At 45.9% G+C, this 17,564-nt stretch overlaps 1 protein-coding gene across 2 annotated transcripts in view; it reads right to left on the bottom strand.

Moving 5' to 3' along the window:
* Window positions 1–17,564, bottom strand: part of slc30a9 (solute carrier family 30 member 9) — a 201,548-nt gene that overhangs the window by 33,035 nt on the left and 150,949 nt on the right. For both annotated transcript variants that reach the window (XM_072496665.1, XM_072496666.1), the window contains 3 exons: window positions 17,366–17,501; window positions 14,201–14,240; window positions 7,293–7,364 (listed from right to left, as the gene is read on the bottom strand). In XM_072496665.1, the coding sequence (XP_072352766.1) occupies window positions 7,293–7,364; window positions 14,201–14,240; window positions 17,366–17,501 (248 nt within the window). The remainder of the gene's footprint in view (window positions 1–7,292; window positions 7,365–14,200; window positions 14,241–17,365; window positions 17,502–17,564) is intronic.

The raw sequence follows: 17,564 nt of genomic DNA, 5'->3' as shown, positions 1-17,564 counted from the left end.
TTCCGGCGTGACGCAAGTCAGATTTGCGCAGTTTTTCGGCGGACTTTGTGCTGATAACGGAGAATTTCGCCCCTTATTCTTACACTGTACGATTTACAAACCTGGGGATTCATTCTCCGACCCCCCGCCGGGTCGGAGAATCGCCGGGGGCTGGCGTGAATCCCGCCCCCAAATATTCGGCGGGGGTGGGAATCGCGCCGCGCCGGTTGGCGGGCTCCCCCGCTCGATTCTCCGGCCCGGATGGGCCGAAGTCCCGCCGATAAATTGCCTGTCCCGCCGGCGTGGATTAAACCACCTTTTGAACGGCGGGACAAGGCGGCGTGGGCGGGCTCCGGGGTCCTGGCCCCGGGGGGGTGCCCCCACCGTGGCCTGGCCCGAGATCGGGGCCCACCGATCCGCGGGCGGGCCTGTGCCGTGGGGGCACTCTTTCCCTTCCGTCTCCGCCACGGTCTCCACCCTGGCGGAGGCGGAAGAGACTCCCTCCACTGCGAATGCGTGGGAAACTGTCAGCGGCCGCTGACGCTCCCGCGCATGCGCCGCCCCGAGATGTCATTTCCGCGCCAGCTGGCGGGGCAACAAAGGCCGTTTCCGCCAGCTGGCGGGGCGGAAATTCCTCCGGCGTCGGCCTAGCCCCTCAATGTTGGGGCTCGGCCCCCAAAGATGCGGAGCATTCCGGACCTTTGGGGTGGTGCGATGCCCGTCTTATTGGCGCCGTTTTGGGCGCCACTCGGCGGACATCGCGCCGTTTCGGGAGAATTTTGCCCCTTATTCTTACTCTGTGCATTCACATTCGTGCTCAATTAAACCTAATTTCGATATTATTACATTCATCTTACTTTGACTCCACCCAATACCTTACTTTTTCTTCCTCCAGTGCTATCCGTCTCGATTTTTTGTGCACCTACGTTGTTCTCTCTTCCAGTTCCCACTTGCCAGCAAGTTGACTTAAACTCTCCCCACTAGCCCCAGCTCTGTTCAAGTGCGACACATCAGGCCAGTAAAGATCAACTTCCCCCAGAATCTGTTCCAAAGACCCATAATCTAAAGCCCTCTTTTTTGACTTCTGTCCAGCCACACGTTCATCTATCTTCATATTTCTATATTCGTTAGCACGTGGACAGAGGTCTGACTTGCTTGTTTCTTTCCAAACTCCCTGAAATCTGCCTGCAGTGTCACATTTTTATGTTATTGCTACTCATATGGACAACCTCAGGCTGTTCATCCTCCTTGCCTCAAGAGTACTCTGCAGCTCCTCAATGACATCCTTGACCCTGCTAACAGGGAGACAAAATACCATCTTGGATTAGTGTCTATGGCCACATAAACCTCCATTTGTCCCAACAACAGAATTCCCATCACTATTGCTTTTCCAATCTTCCTTCTGTTCCCTTATACACAGTAAGGAAGATTGGAAAAGCAATAGTGATGGGAATTCTGTTGTTGGGACAAATGGAGGTTTATGTGGCCATAGACATGGTGTGTAGACTTGGGTATGGCTGCACTGTCCAGAGGGATCACTCTCACCAATATTTAGAAGTGAATACTAGTTGGTGAGTGAGATGCATTCAGGACACTACCTGGTCACCCATTCCCACTGCCTCCAGAAATGTGCCATCCATAAACCCTCATCCTGACCAATGCACTGCACTGATGTTGGCTTCTGTTACAACTTTAATATTTTGAGCTTGAGCTACTCCAGCTGACAAACTACCTGCATTATGTGCCTTTCCAGGACAAGAGAAGTGCCTTGGAGTTCCAACAGAGAACCGGATGTGCATTCCACAGGACACTTCTCTATATGACACTTTTCAAATGCTTTTAAAAAGTACAAGTACACCATAGTGTCAGCTATAGTTCAGTTGATAGCACACAGAATCTCAAGGTTCCAGATTCAAGTTGCAAGAATTTAATCCATCTCACTTCTGCACCATCTTTCCAGCCACATATTCATCTGCTCTATCTTCCTATGGGAGCAATCCAGGTCACAACCTCGGAGGTCCCGATTGCTGGTTTCTTTCTCCCCAAAATCTGCCTGCAGGACCTCGCCCTCAGGCCCTCTTTCCAAGCACAATATCAAAACTGACACTCTGGTGCAGTACCGAGGGAGCACTGCACTCTGTTGGAAGTGCTATCTCAGATGAGACATTTAACTAAGGCCCTATCTGCCTGCTTGGGTGGATGAAAAATATCCTATGCTAGAATTCTGAAGAGCCATTCCTGGTGTTCTGATTAATCTGTGTCCCTTAAATTAATGAAAGGAAACAGATTAGCTGGTCATTATCTTCCTGTTGTCAGAGTGTAAGTTAGCTGCTATGTTTCCTATAACAAACACACGGCTTGAAAGTACAGTACTATTACAGTACTTCATTGGCTGTAAAGCACTGGAGATTGTAAAAGTGCCTAACAAATGCAAATATTTATTTATGACAGGGCTTATCAAAGACCAATTAAGATATTATATTTTCAAAAAAGCTTAAAGCAGTTGGTCAGGTGGGACCTGCTCCTGAATCCATGTTGAATATTTACTTGAGATAATCCTCAAACAAACTTACACCCGATAATCAATTCCTGAAAAAAAGAGATGCGTCGAAGCTATTTTCTTGCATTCATCAGATCATTTCACTAAAATACCAATACCATTCTAAGGGGGAAAGCAACAATTTATCTTACATGAGGGGGGGGTGCTGATTGGTCTCATTGGTATAAGTGTTCTCATGAGAATGCACCAGTTGGTGATGAACAGTTACCTGCCAAGCATTGTTTGAAATTTAAGCCAGACAGCATGACCCAATTGGTAATGGCATTGCCTGAGGAATACATCAGCGAATGACTGTTACTTATTTTGTTTAGCTGAAACAGGCACAATGCGTGCACATGTTCTTTCTGCCTGCAAAGAACAGGGCCTTATGTCTTAATATTTGCAGCTTCTAGCACATGCAAATATACCATACTGCGAGCCCTACTGAATCTTAAATCAGGTGAGTCACCTGATGAAGAAGCTGTGCTCTGAAAGCTAGCGATTCCAAAAAAACCTGTTGGACTTTAACCTGGTGTTGCAAGATTTCTTACTGTACTTAAATCATGTACAATAACCCATTTGTTTTATGCCTTGCCCCCAAAAAAGAACAGAAAAATGAAATAACACAAACCTAAATTTAGTGTTTATAGTGTATATATTGAGTGTATAATGTCTGCAAGGTCATGTATTGAGGGAGATAGGCACGTTTTTAATATTTATACAGTAATCTATGAAAATAATTGATATACAAAATCTACAATGACAGATCATTAACCTGTTAATTAATAGAAAGCAAAGAGTGGGGATTAATGGGTGTTTCTCTGGTTGGCAATCAGTAGCTAGTGGTGTCCCTCAGGGATCAGTGTTGGGCCCACAATTGTTCACAATTTACATAGATGATTTGGAGTTGGGGACCAAGGACAATGTGTCCAAGTTTGCAGACGACACTAAGATGAGTGGTAAAGCAAAAAGTGCAGAGGATACTGGAAGTCTGCAGAGGGATTTGGATAGGCTAAGTGAATGGGCTAGGGTCTGGCAGATGGAATACAATGTTGGCAAATGTGAGGTTATCCATTTTGGTAGGAATAACAGCAAAAGGGATTATTTAAATGATAAAATATTAAAACATTCTGCTGTGCAGAGAGACCTGGGTGTGCTAGTGCATGAGTCGCAAAAAGTTGGTTCACAGATGCAACAGGTGATTAAGAAGGCAAATGGAATTTTGTCCTTCATTGCTAGAGGGATGGAGTTTAAGACTAGGGAGGTTATGCTGCAATTGCATAAGGTGTTAGTGAGGCCACACCTGGAGTATTGTGTTCAGTTTTGGTCTCCTTACTTGAGAAAGGATGTACTGGCACTGGAGGGTGTGCAGAGGAAATTCACTCGGTTAATCCCAGAGCTGAAGGGGTTGGATTACGAGGAGAGGTTGAGTAGACTGGGACTGTACTCGTTGGAATTTAGAAGGATCTTATAGAAACTTATAAAATTATGAAGGGAATAGATAGGATAGATGCGGGCAGGTTGTTTCCACTGGCGGGTGAAAGCAGAGCTAGGGGGCATAGCCTCAAAATAAGGGGAAGTAGATTTAGGACTGAGTTTAGGAGGAACTTCTTCACCCAAATGGTTGTGAATCTATGGAATTCCTTGCCCAGTGAAGCAGTAGAGGCTCCTTCATTAAATGTTTTAAAGATATAGATAGATAGTTTTTTGAAGAATAAAGGGATTAAGGGTTATGGTGTTTGGGCCGGAAAGTGGAGCTGAGTCCACAAAAGATCAGCCATGATCTCATTGAATGGTGGAGCAGGCCCGAGGGGCCAGATGGCCTACTCCTGCTCCTAGTTCTTATGTGAAATTCACTGAATGGGGTACAAAGAGTGCTCTTTGAATAATTTCATAATTTGCCACAACACTACAGCAACTTTTAATTTACTCAACTTTTCCTTCACTTTCTGATCCCCATGAAAATACATTCAAAGTATGAAAAGAAAATCCAATTAAGGGCAATTTAGCGTGGCCAATCTACCTAACCTGCATATCTTTGGGTTGCGGATAGCTCGGAGGACTGTCAGAGGATACAGCAGGATTTAGATTGTTTGGAGACTTGGGCGGAGTGATGGCAGATGGAGTTTAATCCGGACAAATGTGAGGTAATGCATTTTGGAAGGTCTAATGCAGGTAGGGAATATACAGTGAATGGTAGAACCCTCAAGAGTATTGACAGTCAGAGGGATCTAGGTGTATAGGTCCACAGGTCACCGAAAGGGGCAACAAAGGTGGAGAAGGTAGTCAAGAAGGCATACGGCATGCTTGCCTTCATTGGCCGGGGCACGGAGTATAAAAATTGGCAAGTCATGTTGCAGCCGTATAGAACCTTAGTTAGGCCACACTTGGAGTATAGTGTTCAATTCTGGTTGCCACACTACCAGAAGGATGTGGAGGCTTTAGAGAGGGTGCAGAAGAGATTTACCAGGATGTTGCCTGGTATTGAGAGCATTAGCTATGAGGAGAGGTTGAATAAACTTGGTTTGTTCTCACTGGAACGACCGAGGTTGAGGGGCGACCTGATAGAGGTCTACAAAATTATGAGGGGCAGAGACAGAGTGGATAGTCAGAGGCTTTTTCCCAGGGTAGAGGGGTCAATTACTAGGGGGCATACTTCAAGATGAGAGGGGCAAGGTTTAGAGGAGATGTACAAGGCAAGTTTTTTTTACACGAGAGTAGTGGGTTTCTGGAACTCGCTGCCGGAGGAGGTGGTGGAAGCAGGGACATAGTGACGTTTAAGGGTCATCTTGACAAATACATGAATAGGATGGGAATAGAGGGATATGGACCCTGGAAGTGTAGAAGATTTTAGTTTAGATGGGCAGCATGGTCGGCACAGCTTGGAGGGCCGAAGGACCTGTTCCTGTGCTGTACTTTTCTTTGTTCTTTTGTTCTTTGTGGGGGTGAGACCCACAAAGACGTGGGGAGAATGTGAAACTCCAGAGAGTGACCCTGGGCTGGGATCCAACCTGGGTCCACTGTGCCGTGAGGCTGCAGTGCTAACCACTGTGCCACCCCAATTTAAACCCCAAAGTTTAGAGAATCCACTTGCATATATATGGCACACAAGTTAGCCATTTCCTACCAGATTTGTCTGGTGCTTTAGGGCCTCAGGCCACTGTCATTCAAAGACTTCTGACCGCATGTTCAAAAACTATCCCAAACTCAGCCCAACCAGTGTTACCCCTTAGTTCCATAGTAGTTTCGGTGGGGTGGGAGGCGCTGTGGGTTGGTGATGTAAGAAGTAAAATGTGCCTAGAATGTCACAATGAAACTGGATGAGGCAGTGCTTGTGATAACATTTCAGACATGTCAAGGTCTTGAAACAAGGATAATATGAAGAACCAACAAAATTGTCAAAAATATGATTAAGAATAACACTAAATACCGTAATCTATTGATTTAAAAAATGTGCATGGAATGAGAGCATTGCAGGCAATGCCTACATTTGTTGCCCATCCCCAACTGTCCTTGAGAAGATGGTGGCGCAGGGCTTTCTTAACTCACTGCAGTCCATCTGTTGTAGGTAATTCATAATACTGTCAGGGTGTGTCAGGATTTTAACCCAGTGATAGTGAAGGAGTGGCAATGCAGTTCCAAGTCAGGATGGTGTGATTTGAAAGGGAACTTACAGGTGATGGTACTTCCATGCATCTGCTACCCTGGTCTTTCTAGGTGGTAGAGACCACTGGTTTGGGTGGTGCTGTTGAACGAGGCTTGGCGAGTTGCTGCAGTACATCTTGTATATGGTACACACAGTTGCCACTCTGCACCTGTGGTGGAGGGAATTAACATTTAAGGTGGTGAAAGGGAGTGCTGATCAAGCAGGCTGCTGTGTTCTGAACAATTTTGAGCATAGACTACTGATGGAACTGCATTCATCTGGGAAATTGAGAGTAATTCACTCCAGATTTGTGCATTGTAGATGGTGGGAAGGCTTTGGGGAGTTAGAAAGTGAGTTATTCACCACTCATTTTCCAGTTTCTGACCTGCTCCTGTAGCCACAGTATTTATATGGCAGGGTCCAGTTAAGTTTCTGGTCAATGGCAATCCCCAGGATATGGGGAATTTTGCTATGCTAATGCAGTGGAATGTCATGGGGAGATGGTTAGATTCTTTTTTGTTGGAGTTGATTATTGCCTGTCATTTGTGTGGCACAAATTTTACTTGCCCTTGATCAGCCCAAGCCTCAATGTTCTCCAGTTCTTGCTATATTTGAGCACAGGGCTATTTCACAATAGAAGGAGTCACAAATGGTACTGAACACTGTTTAATCATCAATGAACATCCAGATTTCTGGCCTTTATGATTGAAGGACAACCTTGGATGAAGAAGCTGAAGATCATTTCCAGTTTGTTATTACTCCTTTATGAAACATATTTGTATTTCATCTTCTATCCTTTAAAATACTCACCTCTGCTCAAGACTACCCAGTGTTGGGAGTGGGAAATTTGAAAGATGTGAAGGATCTCATGTGGAACCAGAAGAATGGATATCTGGAACTTTTGCCTCCATTTTAATTGGTGCCAATATTCAGTAGAATATTAAACTGTGTACTGTATTTTCGTCCCCATTCATATTAACATCTATAGTAAATACTTACTGAGTTTTGTGGAACATTCCCCTGCACACACACATACCCTGCTGACAGGATACGTCATATATTTGCAGAGCAGTTGGAGTTTTTTGTTAAAAGTATGTTGCTATTATATTAAATACAAAATTGGCATACCGTACTGATAGAAGTTTATTCCTTTAGCTTGAGCACTCTTTCGGAGTTCATTGACTGCCACTAAAAGCGTTGCTGTAAGGAAAATACAACGGAATGTTAACAAAACTACTTTATCCCTGGAAACTCAAAGTTTTCAAGCTTTATAATAACAAAATCAATGAGAAAATTAAAAAGTTAGGTAAACAGCAACTTTCTTTTCTCCAAATACTACTAAGCAAGAGGTGAAGAGGAAGAATATAACTGAATAGAACAGACAATTCAGTTCCCATTGGAAGAAAAAAAAAGAAAACAAATTGAGCATAACAGATAGTTGTATTTACAATGTAGGAATGTAAGCAGGATATTTAGATGCAATAGCCAGGCGTACAAAACATTCCTAGTTTAGAATACCAACTAGAGGACTTCCGGTAACGGCTATGAAGGAGGAAGTCACACATTCGGTGGCTCCCGCTCGGGTCGGACTTTTGGACCTTTTGCGTCAATTTTTTACCGGACTTGATTTGAAAAATCGAATACAGAGGCAATTGGGTAATGGATTCCTACATCGGTGCATGGAGAGGAGGACCAGAAGTGCTTGCAAAGGCAGAAAAAGATGGAGAGAGAAGGCTTTGGCTGAAGCTGCAGGGGGAGAAAGCATGGCGGATGACCGGACCTCTTTCTTGTCGACCCAGCGGTCAATGGAGCAGCTGATGCAATTTATCCAGGAGGGCTTCGCCAAGTAGAACTGGGACTGCTTGGACCCGATTAAAGAGTCAATTGCATGGCTGGAGCTTAGATTGGATGCCTAAGATTGGGCGATCCAGAAAGTAGAGAAGGCGCTGGCTGACCAGGAGGAACATCAAACTACAGCGGAGCTGGAGGTGGGGATGCTGAGAGACCAGCAGAAAAGGCTCCTGAAGAAGGTAGAGGACCTAGATAATCGGTCCAGTAGGCAGAACTTGAGAATCGTTGGGCTCCCGGAGGGGTCCGAAGGAGCGGTCGCTGGGGCATACATAGCGGATATGTTCAAGAAGCTGCTGGGGCATGGGGCATTCTCCCGGCCCTTGAAGGTGGACAGGGCTCACAGAGCACCCGCGAGGAAGCTTCGAATGGAACACCCCCCCCCCCCCACCCCCAAGGGCAATGGTGGTGAAATTTCACAGGTATTTGGATAAGGAGCGTATTTTACAGTGGTCAAAGCAGACACGGAGCTGTAAATGGGAGAACAGTATCCTGCGGATCTATCAGGACCTGAGTGCGAAGGTGGCCAGGAGAAGAGCAGGGTTTAACCAGATCAGGTCTACCCTTTTTAAGAAAAAGGTGAAGTTCGGACTGCTGAATCCGGCCCGTCTCTGGGTCACGAACAAGGAGCAACATTTTTATTTCGAGTCACCTCAGGAAGCGCTGGACTTTGCAAAAAGGAAAGGGCTGGTGGCGGACTGAGAACTTTTGAACTTTGCTGCAACGTTTCAGGTTTAAAAAAGTTTCTCATTTTCTCGTTTTGTAGACGCTATTTGAAATTGATTTGGGGCCAGTTGCAGAGATGAGTGAGTTTTAACATTTGCACTGTTGGGGGATGGAGGTGTGTTTGTTCAGATGCTGGATCTCTTGCTTGATCTTTTCTTTGTTTTGCGTTTTTTTCGGAGGCTGCCTGGGGACGGGCCGGTGGAGGTGCTGGAGACTGGCCCAAGAAAGGTGATGGCTGATCGGCGAATGGGGGGGGTGGGGGGGTGGGGGGGGGGGCGATGAGCTCCCCAACTAGGCTGATCACCTGGAATGTACAAGGGCTAATTGGGCCGGTCAAGAGGGCACGTGTGTTCGCGCATTTGAGAGGACTGAAGGTGGACGTGGTAATGCTGCAGGAGACGCACCTTAGAGTAGTTGACCAGATTAGATTAAGGAAAGGTTGGGTCGGACAGGTTTTTCACTCGGGACTGGACTCAAGACTAGAGGGGTCGCGATCCTGATCAACAAGCGGGTGGTGTTTGAGGCGGGAAGAATAGTTTCGGTCGTAGGAGGCCGGTACATTATGGTCAGTGGGAAATTGGAGGGGGTGCAGGTGGTCCTAGTAAATGTGTATGCACCAAATTGGGACGATGTGGAGTTTATAAAGAGGATTCTGGGGAAGATACCGGACCTGGATTTACATACGTTGGTCATGGGAGGGGACTTCAACACAGTTATTGACCCTGGTTTAGACTGGTCAAGCTCAAAAACAGGCAGGGTGCCAGCTATGGCAAAGGAACTAAAAGGGTTGATGGATCCATGGAGATTTGGGCAGCCAAGGGTGAAGGAGTTCTCCTTCTACTCACACGTGCATAAAGTGTCCTCCCGGATTGATTTCTTTATTCTGAGCAGGGCCTTACTGACGGGGGTGGTGGACACGGGGTACTCGGCGATCACAATCTCAGACTATGCCCCGCACTGGGTTGACCTACAGGTTAGTAAAGACAGTAACCAGCGCCCGCACTGGAGGTTAGACGTGGGTCTTATAGCAGACGAAGAGGTGTGCGGGCGGCTGAGGAAATGTATTCAGAACTACCAGGAAGTCAACGACACGGAGGAAATTTCGGCAGTGGTGGTCTGGGAAGCATTGAAGGCAGTGGTTAGAGGGAAGCTGATCATGATACGGGTCCACAAGGAGAAGGTAGACAGGGCTGAGACGGACCGACTGGTAAAGGAGATACTACAGGTCGACAGGAGGTATGCGGTGACCCGAGGCAGGACTTTTAAGGGAACAGCGGAGGCTACAGGCGGAGTTCGGCTTGTTAACCACAGGGAGGGCGGTGGAGCAGCTGAGAAAGGCGATGGGGGCGATTTATGAGCATGGAGAAAAGGCCAGCAGAATGCTTGCACTGCAGCTTAGAAAGTGGGAGGCAGCCAGGGAGATAGGGAAAGTAAAGGATGGAGATGGGAACCTGGTTGGAGACTCAGCAGGGGTGAATAAGGGGTTTAAGGAGTTTTATAGTAGGCTGTATGGGTCGGAACCCCCAACAGGGCTGGAGGGGATGAGGCACTTCCTAGGGGGGCTGGATTTCCCGAAGGTGTACGGGGAGCTGGTAGAAGGGATGGGGGCACCAATCGGGATGGAAGTGATAGCGGAGGGTCTGAAGGCCATGCAGTCGGGTAAAGCCCCGGGGCCGGACCAGTGGAGTTCTATAAAATGTTCTCTGGGATATTGGGACCATTGTTGATGAGGACATTCAATGAGGCAAGGGAGCGTGGGGTGCTTCCCCGACGAGGTCATAGGCCACGATTTCGCTGATCCTGAAGCGGGACAAGAACCCGGAGCTGTGTGGGTCCTACAGGCCGATATCCCTATTGAATGTGGACGCCAAACTGCTGGCCAAAATTATTCCTCTAGGATTGACGATTGTGTTCCAGACGTTATTGGGGAGGATCAGACAGGGTTTGTTAAGGGAAGGTAGTTGGTGGCCAATGTCAGAAGGCTATTAAACATGATCATGATGCCCCCGGAAGGTAGGGAGGTGGAGGTAGTGGTCGCAATGGACGCAGAGAAGGCCTTTGACGAGTAGAATGGGAATATCTGTGGGAGGTACTGGGACGGTTCGGATTTGCGCGGAGCTTTATTGACTGGGTCAGGTTGCTGTATGAGGCTCCTGTGGCGAGCGTACGGACGAATTGGACAACATCGGACTATGTTAGGCTGCATCAGGGGATGAGACAGGGGTGCCCCCTCTCCCCACTGTTGTTCGCATTAGCCATAGAGCCGCTGGCAATTGCAATGTGCCTCAAGGGGCTGGAGGGGGCTGGTCTGGGGGAAGGGTGGAGCACAGAGTCTCGCTTTACGCAGACGACCTGCTCCTGTATGTTTCGGACCCAGCAGAGGGGATGGAAGAAATCATAAGGATTCTGGTTTTCGGGGTATAAACTAAATATGCGGAAAAGTGAGATGTTTGCGGTCCAGGAGAGTGGACAGGAGAGGCAACTGGGGGAACTGCCGTTTAGAGTGGTGGGGGAAGCTTTAGGTATCTAGGCATCCAAGTGGCGCGGGAATGGGAACGGCTGCACAAGCTAAATCTGGCCCGACTAGTAGGCCAAATGAAGGACAATTTTCGGAGTGGGATGCGCTCCCGCTGTCACTAGCTGGGAGGGTGCAGACGGTAAAGATGACGGTCCTCCAGATTCTTGTTTGGGTTCCAGTGTCTCCCCATCTTTATTCCGCAGTCCTTTTTTAAACGGGTCAAAAAAGTGATCACTGGCTTTGTATGGGCGGGCAAGACCCCGCGAGTAAAGAGGGGGATGCTTGAGCAGAGCCGGGACGATCGCGGGCTGGAGCTGCCAAACTTCAGTAACTACTACTGGGCGGCGAATATAGCCATGATCAGGAAGTGGGTAGTGGGGGGAGGATCGGCATGGATGCGTATGGAGGCGGCCTCATGTAAGGGCACCAGCTTAGGGGCGTTGATAATGGCACCTCTGTCGTTCCCACCGGCACGGTACTCCACCAGCCCCGTGATGCTGGCGGCCCTGAGAGTCTGGGGGCAATGGAGGAGGCATATGGGAGCAAATGGAGCATCGGTTAGGTCTCCAATTTGTAATAATCACTGGTTTCCCCTGGGAAGGATGATCGGGGGGTTTCGGAGATGGTAGAGAGAAGGGATTGAGAGGACGGGGGACATGTTTATAGAGGGGAGCTTTCCTGGCTTGGGGGGGCTGGAGGAGAAATTTGGATTGGCGAGAGGAAACAAGTTCAGGTACCTCCAGGTGCGGGACGTCCTACACAGGCGGGTTTCAACCTTCCCACTCCTACCACCAAGGGGGATACAGGACAGGGTAGTTTCCAGAGGGTGGGTGGGAAAAGGGAGGGTCTCTGACATTTACAAGGAACTTATGGGGTCAGAGGAGACGCAGACTGGGGAGCTGAAGCGCAAGTGGGAAGAGGAATTGGGAGGAGAGATTGAGGATGGTCTATGGGCTGACGCGGGGAGTAGAGTCAACCCGTCCACAAAATGAGCCAGGCTCAGCCTGATACAATTCAAGGTCGTTCACCAGGCTCACATGACAGTGGCCCGGATGAGCAGGTTCTTTGCGGTAGAAGATAAGTGCGCAAAGTGTGCTGGAGGGCCAGCGAACCATGTCCACATGTTCTGGACATGTCCAAAGCTTGGGGGATTCTGGCAGGTGTTTGCAGATGTCATGTCCACGGTGTTAAAAACAAGGGTGGCACCAAGTCCAGAGGTGGCGATTTTCGGGGGGTCGGAAGATCCGTGAATCCAGGAGGAGAAAGAGGCAGACGTTCTGCCCTTTGCTTCCCTGGTAGCCCGGAGAGGGATATAATTAGCTTGGAGGGACTCAAAGACCCTGAAGTCGGAGACCTGGCTATTGGACATGGCTGGCTTTCTCGGTTTGGAGAAAATCAAGTTCGCCTTGAGAGGGTCAATATTAGGGTTCGCCCGGTGGATACCATTCGTCGGCTTCTTTGCGGAAAATTAATCGGCAGCGGGGGGGGGGGGGGGGGGGTTAGTTTAGCTTAGTGTAGGGGGTTAATAAAGGTGGGACCTGTAAGGGGGAAAGATGGCTTTTGCACTATGTTTATAGATTCATGTATATTGTTTATTTTATTGTCGCTGTAAAACCAAAAAATACCTCAATAAAATGTTTATTAAAAAGAAAAGAATACCACTAAAGCGGTCAAAACTTTGACTCTTATGGCTGCTTAAAATGTTTTCTCAAGGCAACCCGATACAAAATCAGATGCTTTAAATTTGTGCCGATTTTTGATTTAATGTTAAATTAGAATTGGAGACAAATTAGTTATTTTCCTAATCAGATTAACAAATGTTTCTTTTTTATTCATTCATGAGATGTAGACATCGTGAGCTAGGCCACCATTTATTGCGTATCTCTAATTGTCCTTGAAGAGGTGGCAAGCTGCATTCTTGAGCAGCTGCAGTCCATGTGGTGTAGGTTTATCCACAGGGCTGTTGGGGAGAGCATTCCAGGATTTTGACCCAGTAACAATGAAGGAACGATGATATTTTCCAAGTCAGAATAGTGAATGACTTTGAGGGGAGCTTCCCAGTGGTGGTATTCCCATTCATCTGTGCCCTGGTCAATCTAAATGGCAGCAGTCGTGGGTTTGGAATATGCTGCCAAAGGAGCCTTGGTGAGTTCTTGCTGCACATCTTGCAAATGGTACACACTGCTGCCACTGTCTGGTGGTGGAGGGAGTGGTTAGTGGCTGTGGTACCAATTAAACAGGCTTTGTCCTGGATGTTATCAAGCTTTTTGAGTATTATTAGAGCTGCACTCATCCAGAAAAGTCAATAGTATTCTATTACACTCCTGACTTGTGCCTTCCAGATGGTAGACAGACTTGTGCGTCTGGAGGAGAATTGTTCACTGCAGGATTCCTAGTCTTCAACTTACTCTTGTAAGCTACAATATTTATATGCGTAGTTTAGTTCCCTGTCCGGCCAATGGTAAATTTTAATGGTGGGAAAATTCAGTGATGGTAATGTGGAATTCAGCATTTTTATCCATGTTTGAAGCAAGGCTGCAATGAGGTCAGGAGCCGAGTGATCTTAGCGGAACCCAAACTGAGCAGGTTATCACTAAGCAAGTGCTGCTTAATAGCACTGTCGTTGGCTCCTTCCATCACTTCACTGATGATCGAGAGGAAACTGATGGGGTGGTAACTGGCTGAGTAGGATTTGTCCTCATTTGTACACGACATACCTGGGCAATTTTTCACATTGCAATGACTAAATATAGTTAAGTAGTGAACTAAGGGGCTGTTCAACAGAACCAGAATAAAACATCGCAAAAGACTTATACAAGTGTGCACACTGCCTTTTTGTGAAATTTCTGTGAGTATATTTCTTCTGAAGAGAGAAAAATATGCCACCATGGATGAAAATGATGAGAGAGAATATAATGGCAGTGTCCCAAATCAGTGCACTTACCTCCTTCAGATACTAATGAACCAGCCAGGATAAAATATGCCTGAAAAACAATTTGAACAGTAAATAAAATGCTAAAAAAAAAATTAGAGCCTAACATGCCTAACCCCCATTTTATTAATTATTTAACATTCAATTCAAAATTGGGTTTTAAACATGAAAAACAAGACGGCTAAATTAATAGTTGCATAGCACTTCGTTTCAGTCACAATGTTCCATCAAACAAATTGGGAGTTCAAACTAATCAGTTTGAAGTTTAATACCATGCGGACCTCAGGTTCAACAAACCTTGGGACTCCCATTTACGTGTCAGCCAGAAACTGGCCACACATTGGATGGTTTGTTTGTTTGTTTTTTCAACGTTCTTCAGGCCGGACACCAGTCCTGCACACCTGCGCAGAAGGGAAAAGAAAAAGTGGCAGGTCAGATGACCGGATATGGAGCGTCGTTGTGGTGAGCGTGTCCGAGGGAGAAGACACAGACGGGCAACAGGGAGGTGTCAAACCAGAGAGGTCCAAAAGAAAAGTTCCAGGTAATGGACAAAGCCACGGCACAAACATGGGCCCCGTTAAGTTAGAAGAAAGCGCAGAGAAGTAAACTCCATAACAAGAGCGAGCTGAAGGGAGCAGACTTTGAGCAAAGTAGTCATGAGAGGGGCCCTGAAAATCTGAGATGGCAGCCAAAGGTTGATGACTCCATTGTGAGGGACACTGGGGGCAAAGATATGTTTTTGGAACAGTAGTGTTCTGCTTGGGCAAGCTGATGGTCTGAAACTGTGTTTGGAAGGTGAAACTCTACCCGAGATCCAGAGGATCAATTTCACCCTCTGAGGTGGCCTATTGTTGAAGCCGTCTGACTGGAAGCAACCTTTCGAGAGAATTCCAAGGCAAGACTTTCAAAGAGTAGAGATTGGAATACTTCACAAGACGACAAAGTTTCAGTGAGGCTGATTGGCTCAATGTGAGAAACAGGTGGTTGACAAATTCATGGAATCTGCTTTGGTCACATCTGCCATCTATTGTGTAGTGTAGCTGACCACAGTTTACTTGTTAATTCACAGGTATCTAATACTTGCCATGAATATTGGGGTATAAAATAGATATTGTAAATTGTTTTATCTTTCTGAATTTGTATAGTAAAATTTATTAACCCGTGGAATCTTGTGGTTTTATTCACTAAGTGTCTTGAATCTCAAACTCTTTCTACTTTCAACAAAACATTATTGGTCCCTAACCGATCTCCGCCCATGGCCCAGGGTTTGGCCAAGGATCAGAATAAGTCATGAAGATTTGAAAGTCTTTGTATTAAATTTGGGATTGAGTTGTTATTAACATCCAGTTAGTAAAAGGGATTTCAATGGGCATCACGGTAGCATTGTGGATAGCACAATTGCTTCACAGCTCGAGGGTCCCAGGTTCGATTCCGGCTTAGGTCATTGTCTGTGCGGAGTCTGCACATCCTCCCCGTGTATGCGTGGGTTTCCTCCGGGTGCTGCGGTTTCCTCCCACAGTCCAAAGATGTGCAGGTTAGGTGGATTGGCCATGATAAATTGCCCTTAGTGTCCAAAATTGCCCTTAAGTGTTGGGTGGGGTTACTGGGTTATGGGGATAGGGTGGAGGTGTTGACCTTGGGTAGGGTACTCTTTCCAAGAGCCGGTGCAGACTCGATGGGCCGAATGGCCTCCTTCTGCACTGTAAATTCTATGATAATCTATGAATTAGACAGTATTTGCTAATGGCAACAAAAAAAATCTTTGTTCGCTCTAGCTTCGAAAATTCACATACCGTACACTGAATGTGAGTCAAGTTATGGGAGCTTTTCTAGTTAAAACTGAAGTCCAGTTAATTCAAAGATTAAAAGCAAGGGTGAAAGATAGGTATAGAGGGTGCTACAACAGATACTTCAGATTTTGAAGTGACCAGCCAATCTCTCAGAGCATAAAATATATGGCGCAGTGAATTTATCAGCCGTATATTGCAAATGCCTGAAGCATGTGTGTAATAATTAATGTAATTGATGATTGTAATAGATATTCTTGAATGTTTAATTCCTGTGAAAGTCAATAAATGCCTTTGATTCCTATTATCTTGTGGAATATCATGTTTCAAAACTATAACATCTACTCCCTGATAAAAGTTACAATTTCTATACATTTCCAATCACAGGTGGACCAAATGCCTGAGAAAGGATAGGCATTTTGTATTTCCTCATGCCAAGGATGGGAAAGGTAAAAATAGTTTGCCAACACACTAACTTGAACCACTATTGCATAACCACTGGAGCACAACACTGATCGAGATGTCAAAGCAGACCTGGTCCTCTCAGTCAACTCAAGTAGAATGTACAGGATAATTATTGAATGAATGGGAAAAGGGTATACATGTTTTTTTTTGGCGGGGGGGTTAACGGACATCAATAATCACCTGCCAACTCTATTTGTTAAACTCGTGAGTCATCTGAAAAGCTTTCTGCCTGCTGAGAATGCGGCAGCACAGATCAGCCCCAACCTGGAACAGAGCATCAGCTCCTTAAAGTCAGTGAGGTTACTCTGCAATGCACAAAAACCATCCTGTAACTTATGCATAAAGTAATTTAAAATGGCAACCTCTATGAAGGTAAAACATTCATGCCTATTTGGTATAAGGTGAACAGAAAATTTGGATTACACTAAAATGAAAGTACCAAACCTCTCCAACCTTCCTTCTCTTTGAAGCACATTGCTCAGACGGACGGATGTCTATCATTGAAATTAGAATTGAGATGATCAATTCTGCTCAATGGCATTTTGGACGAAATGATCAACACTGTTTAAGTGCAACAAAATATATCTAACCAAGATCAATTTGTTACTGCAATAACGGATGACTTCCTCCATGATCATGGCACAGAAAGACAGAATGGGTACTTTAAAAAGTATTCCAAATTGAAGCTAATAGTTCTAGTATACGAGGAAGCTGACTGGGAAAATGTTTGGAAATACTGACCTGGGAAGATAGTAGACGTCTCATTCAGGCACCGCTGAAATTCTACTGCACTCAGATTAGAAAATGATTGATTATACAATGAGGAGTTTGGTTCAGATACATAATTATTTGGTCTTGTATCATTTGTAATTTCTTTCAATTAATTCCAAGATTTATTTCTGAAGTATTTGAATACAGAACTTACCCATGTTAGGGATTCTATATGATGAGGGTGTATAAGTCCAATAATTCCATGGTACCAGGAGAGTCCTGCACCCATCATAAAAATTCCAACTCCACTAATGAGGGAAGCAATGTAGCGCATATTTGTAAATCCATACCTTAATTTAAAAACAAAATCAGAAAAGTAAATGCAAAGTCAGCTATATAAACTGCAAGTTTTG

This window comes from Scyliorhinus torazame, chromosome 3 (assembly GCF_047496885.1).
Source record: "Scyliorhinus torazame isolate Kashiwa2021f chromosome 3, sScyTor2.1, whole genome shotgun sequence".
Classification (NCBI taxonomy): domain Eukaryota; kingdom Metazoa; phylum Chordata; class Chondrichthyes; order Carcharhiniformes; family Scyliorhinidae; genus Scyliorhinus; species Scyliorhinus torazame.
The sequence above is the reverse complement of the archived record's forward strand: the minus strand, read 5'-3'. Positions and strand labels throughout refer to the sequence as shown.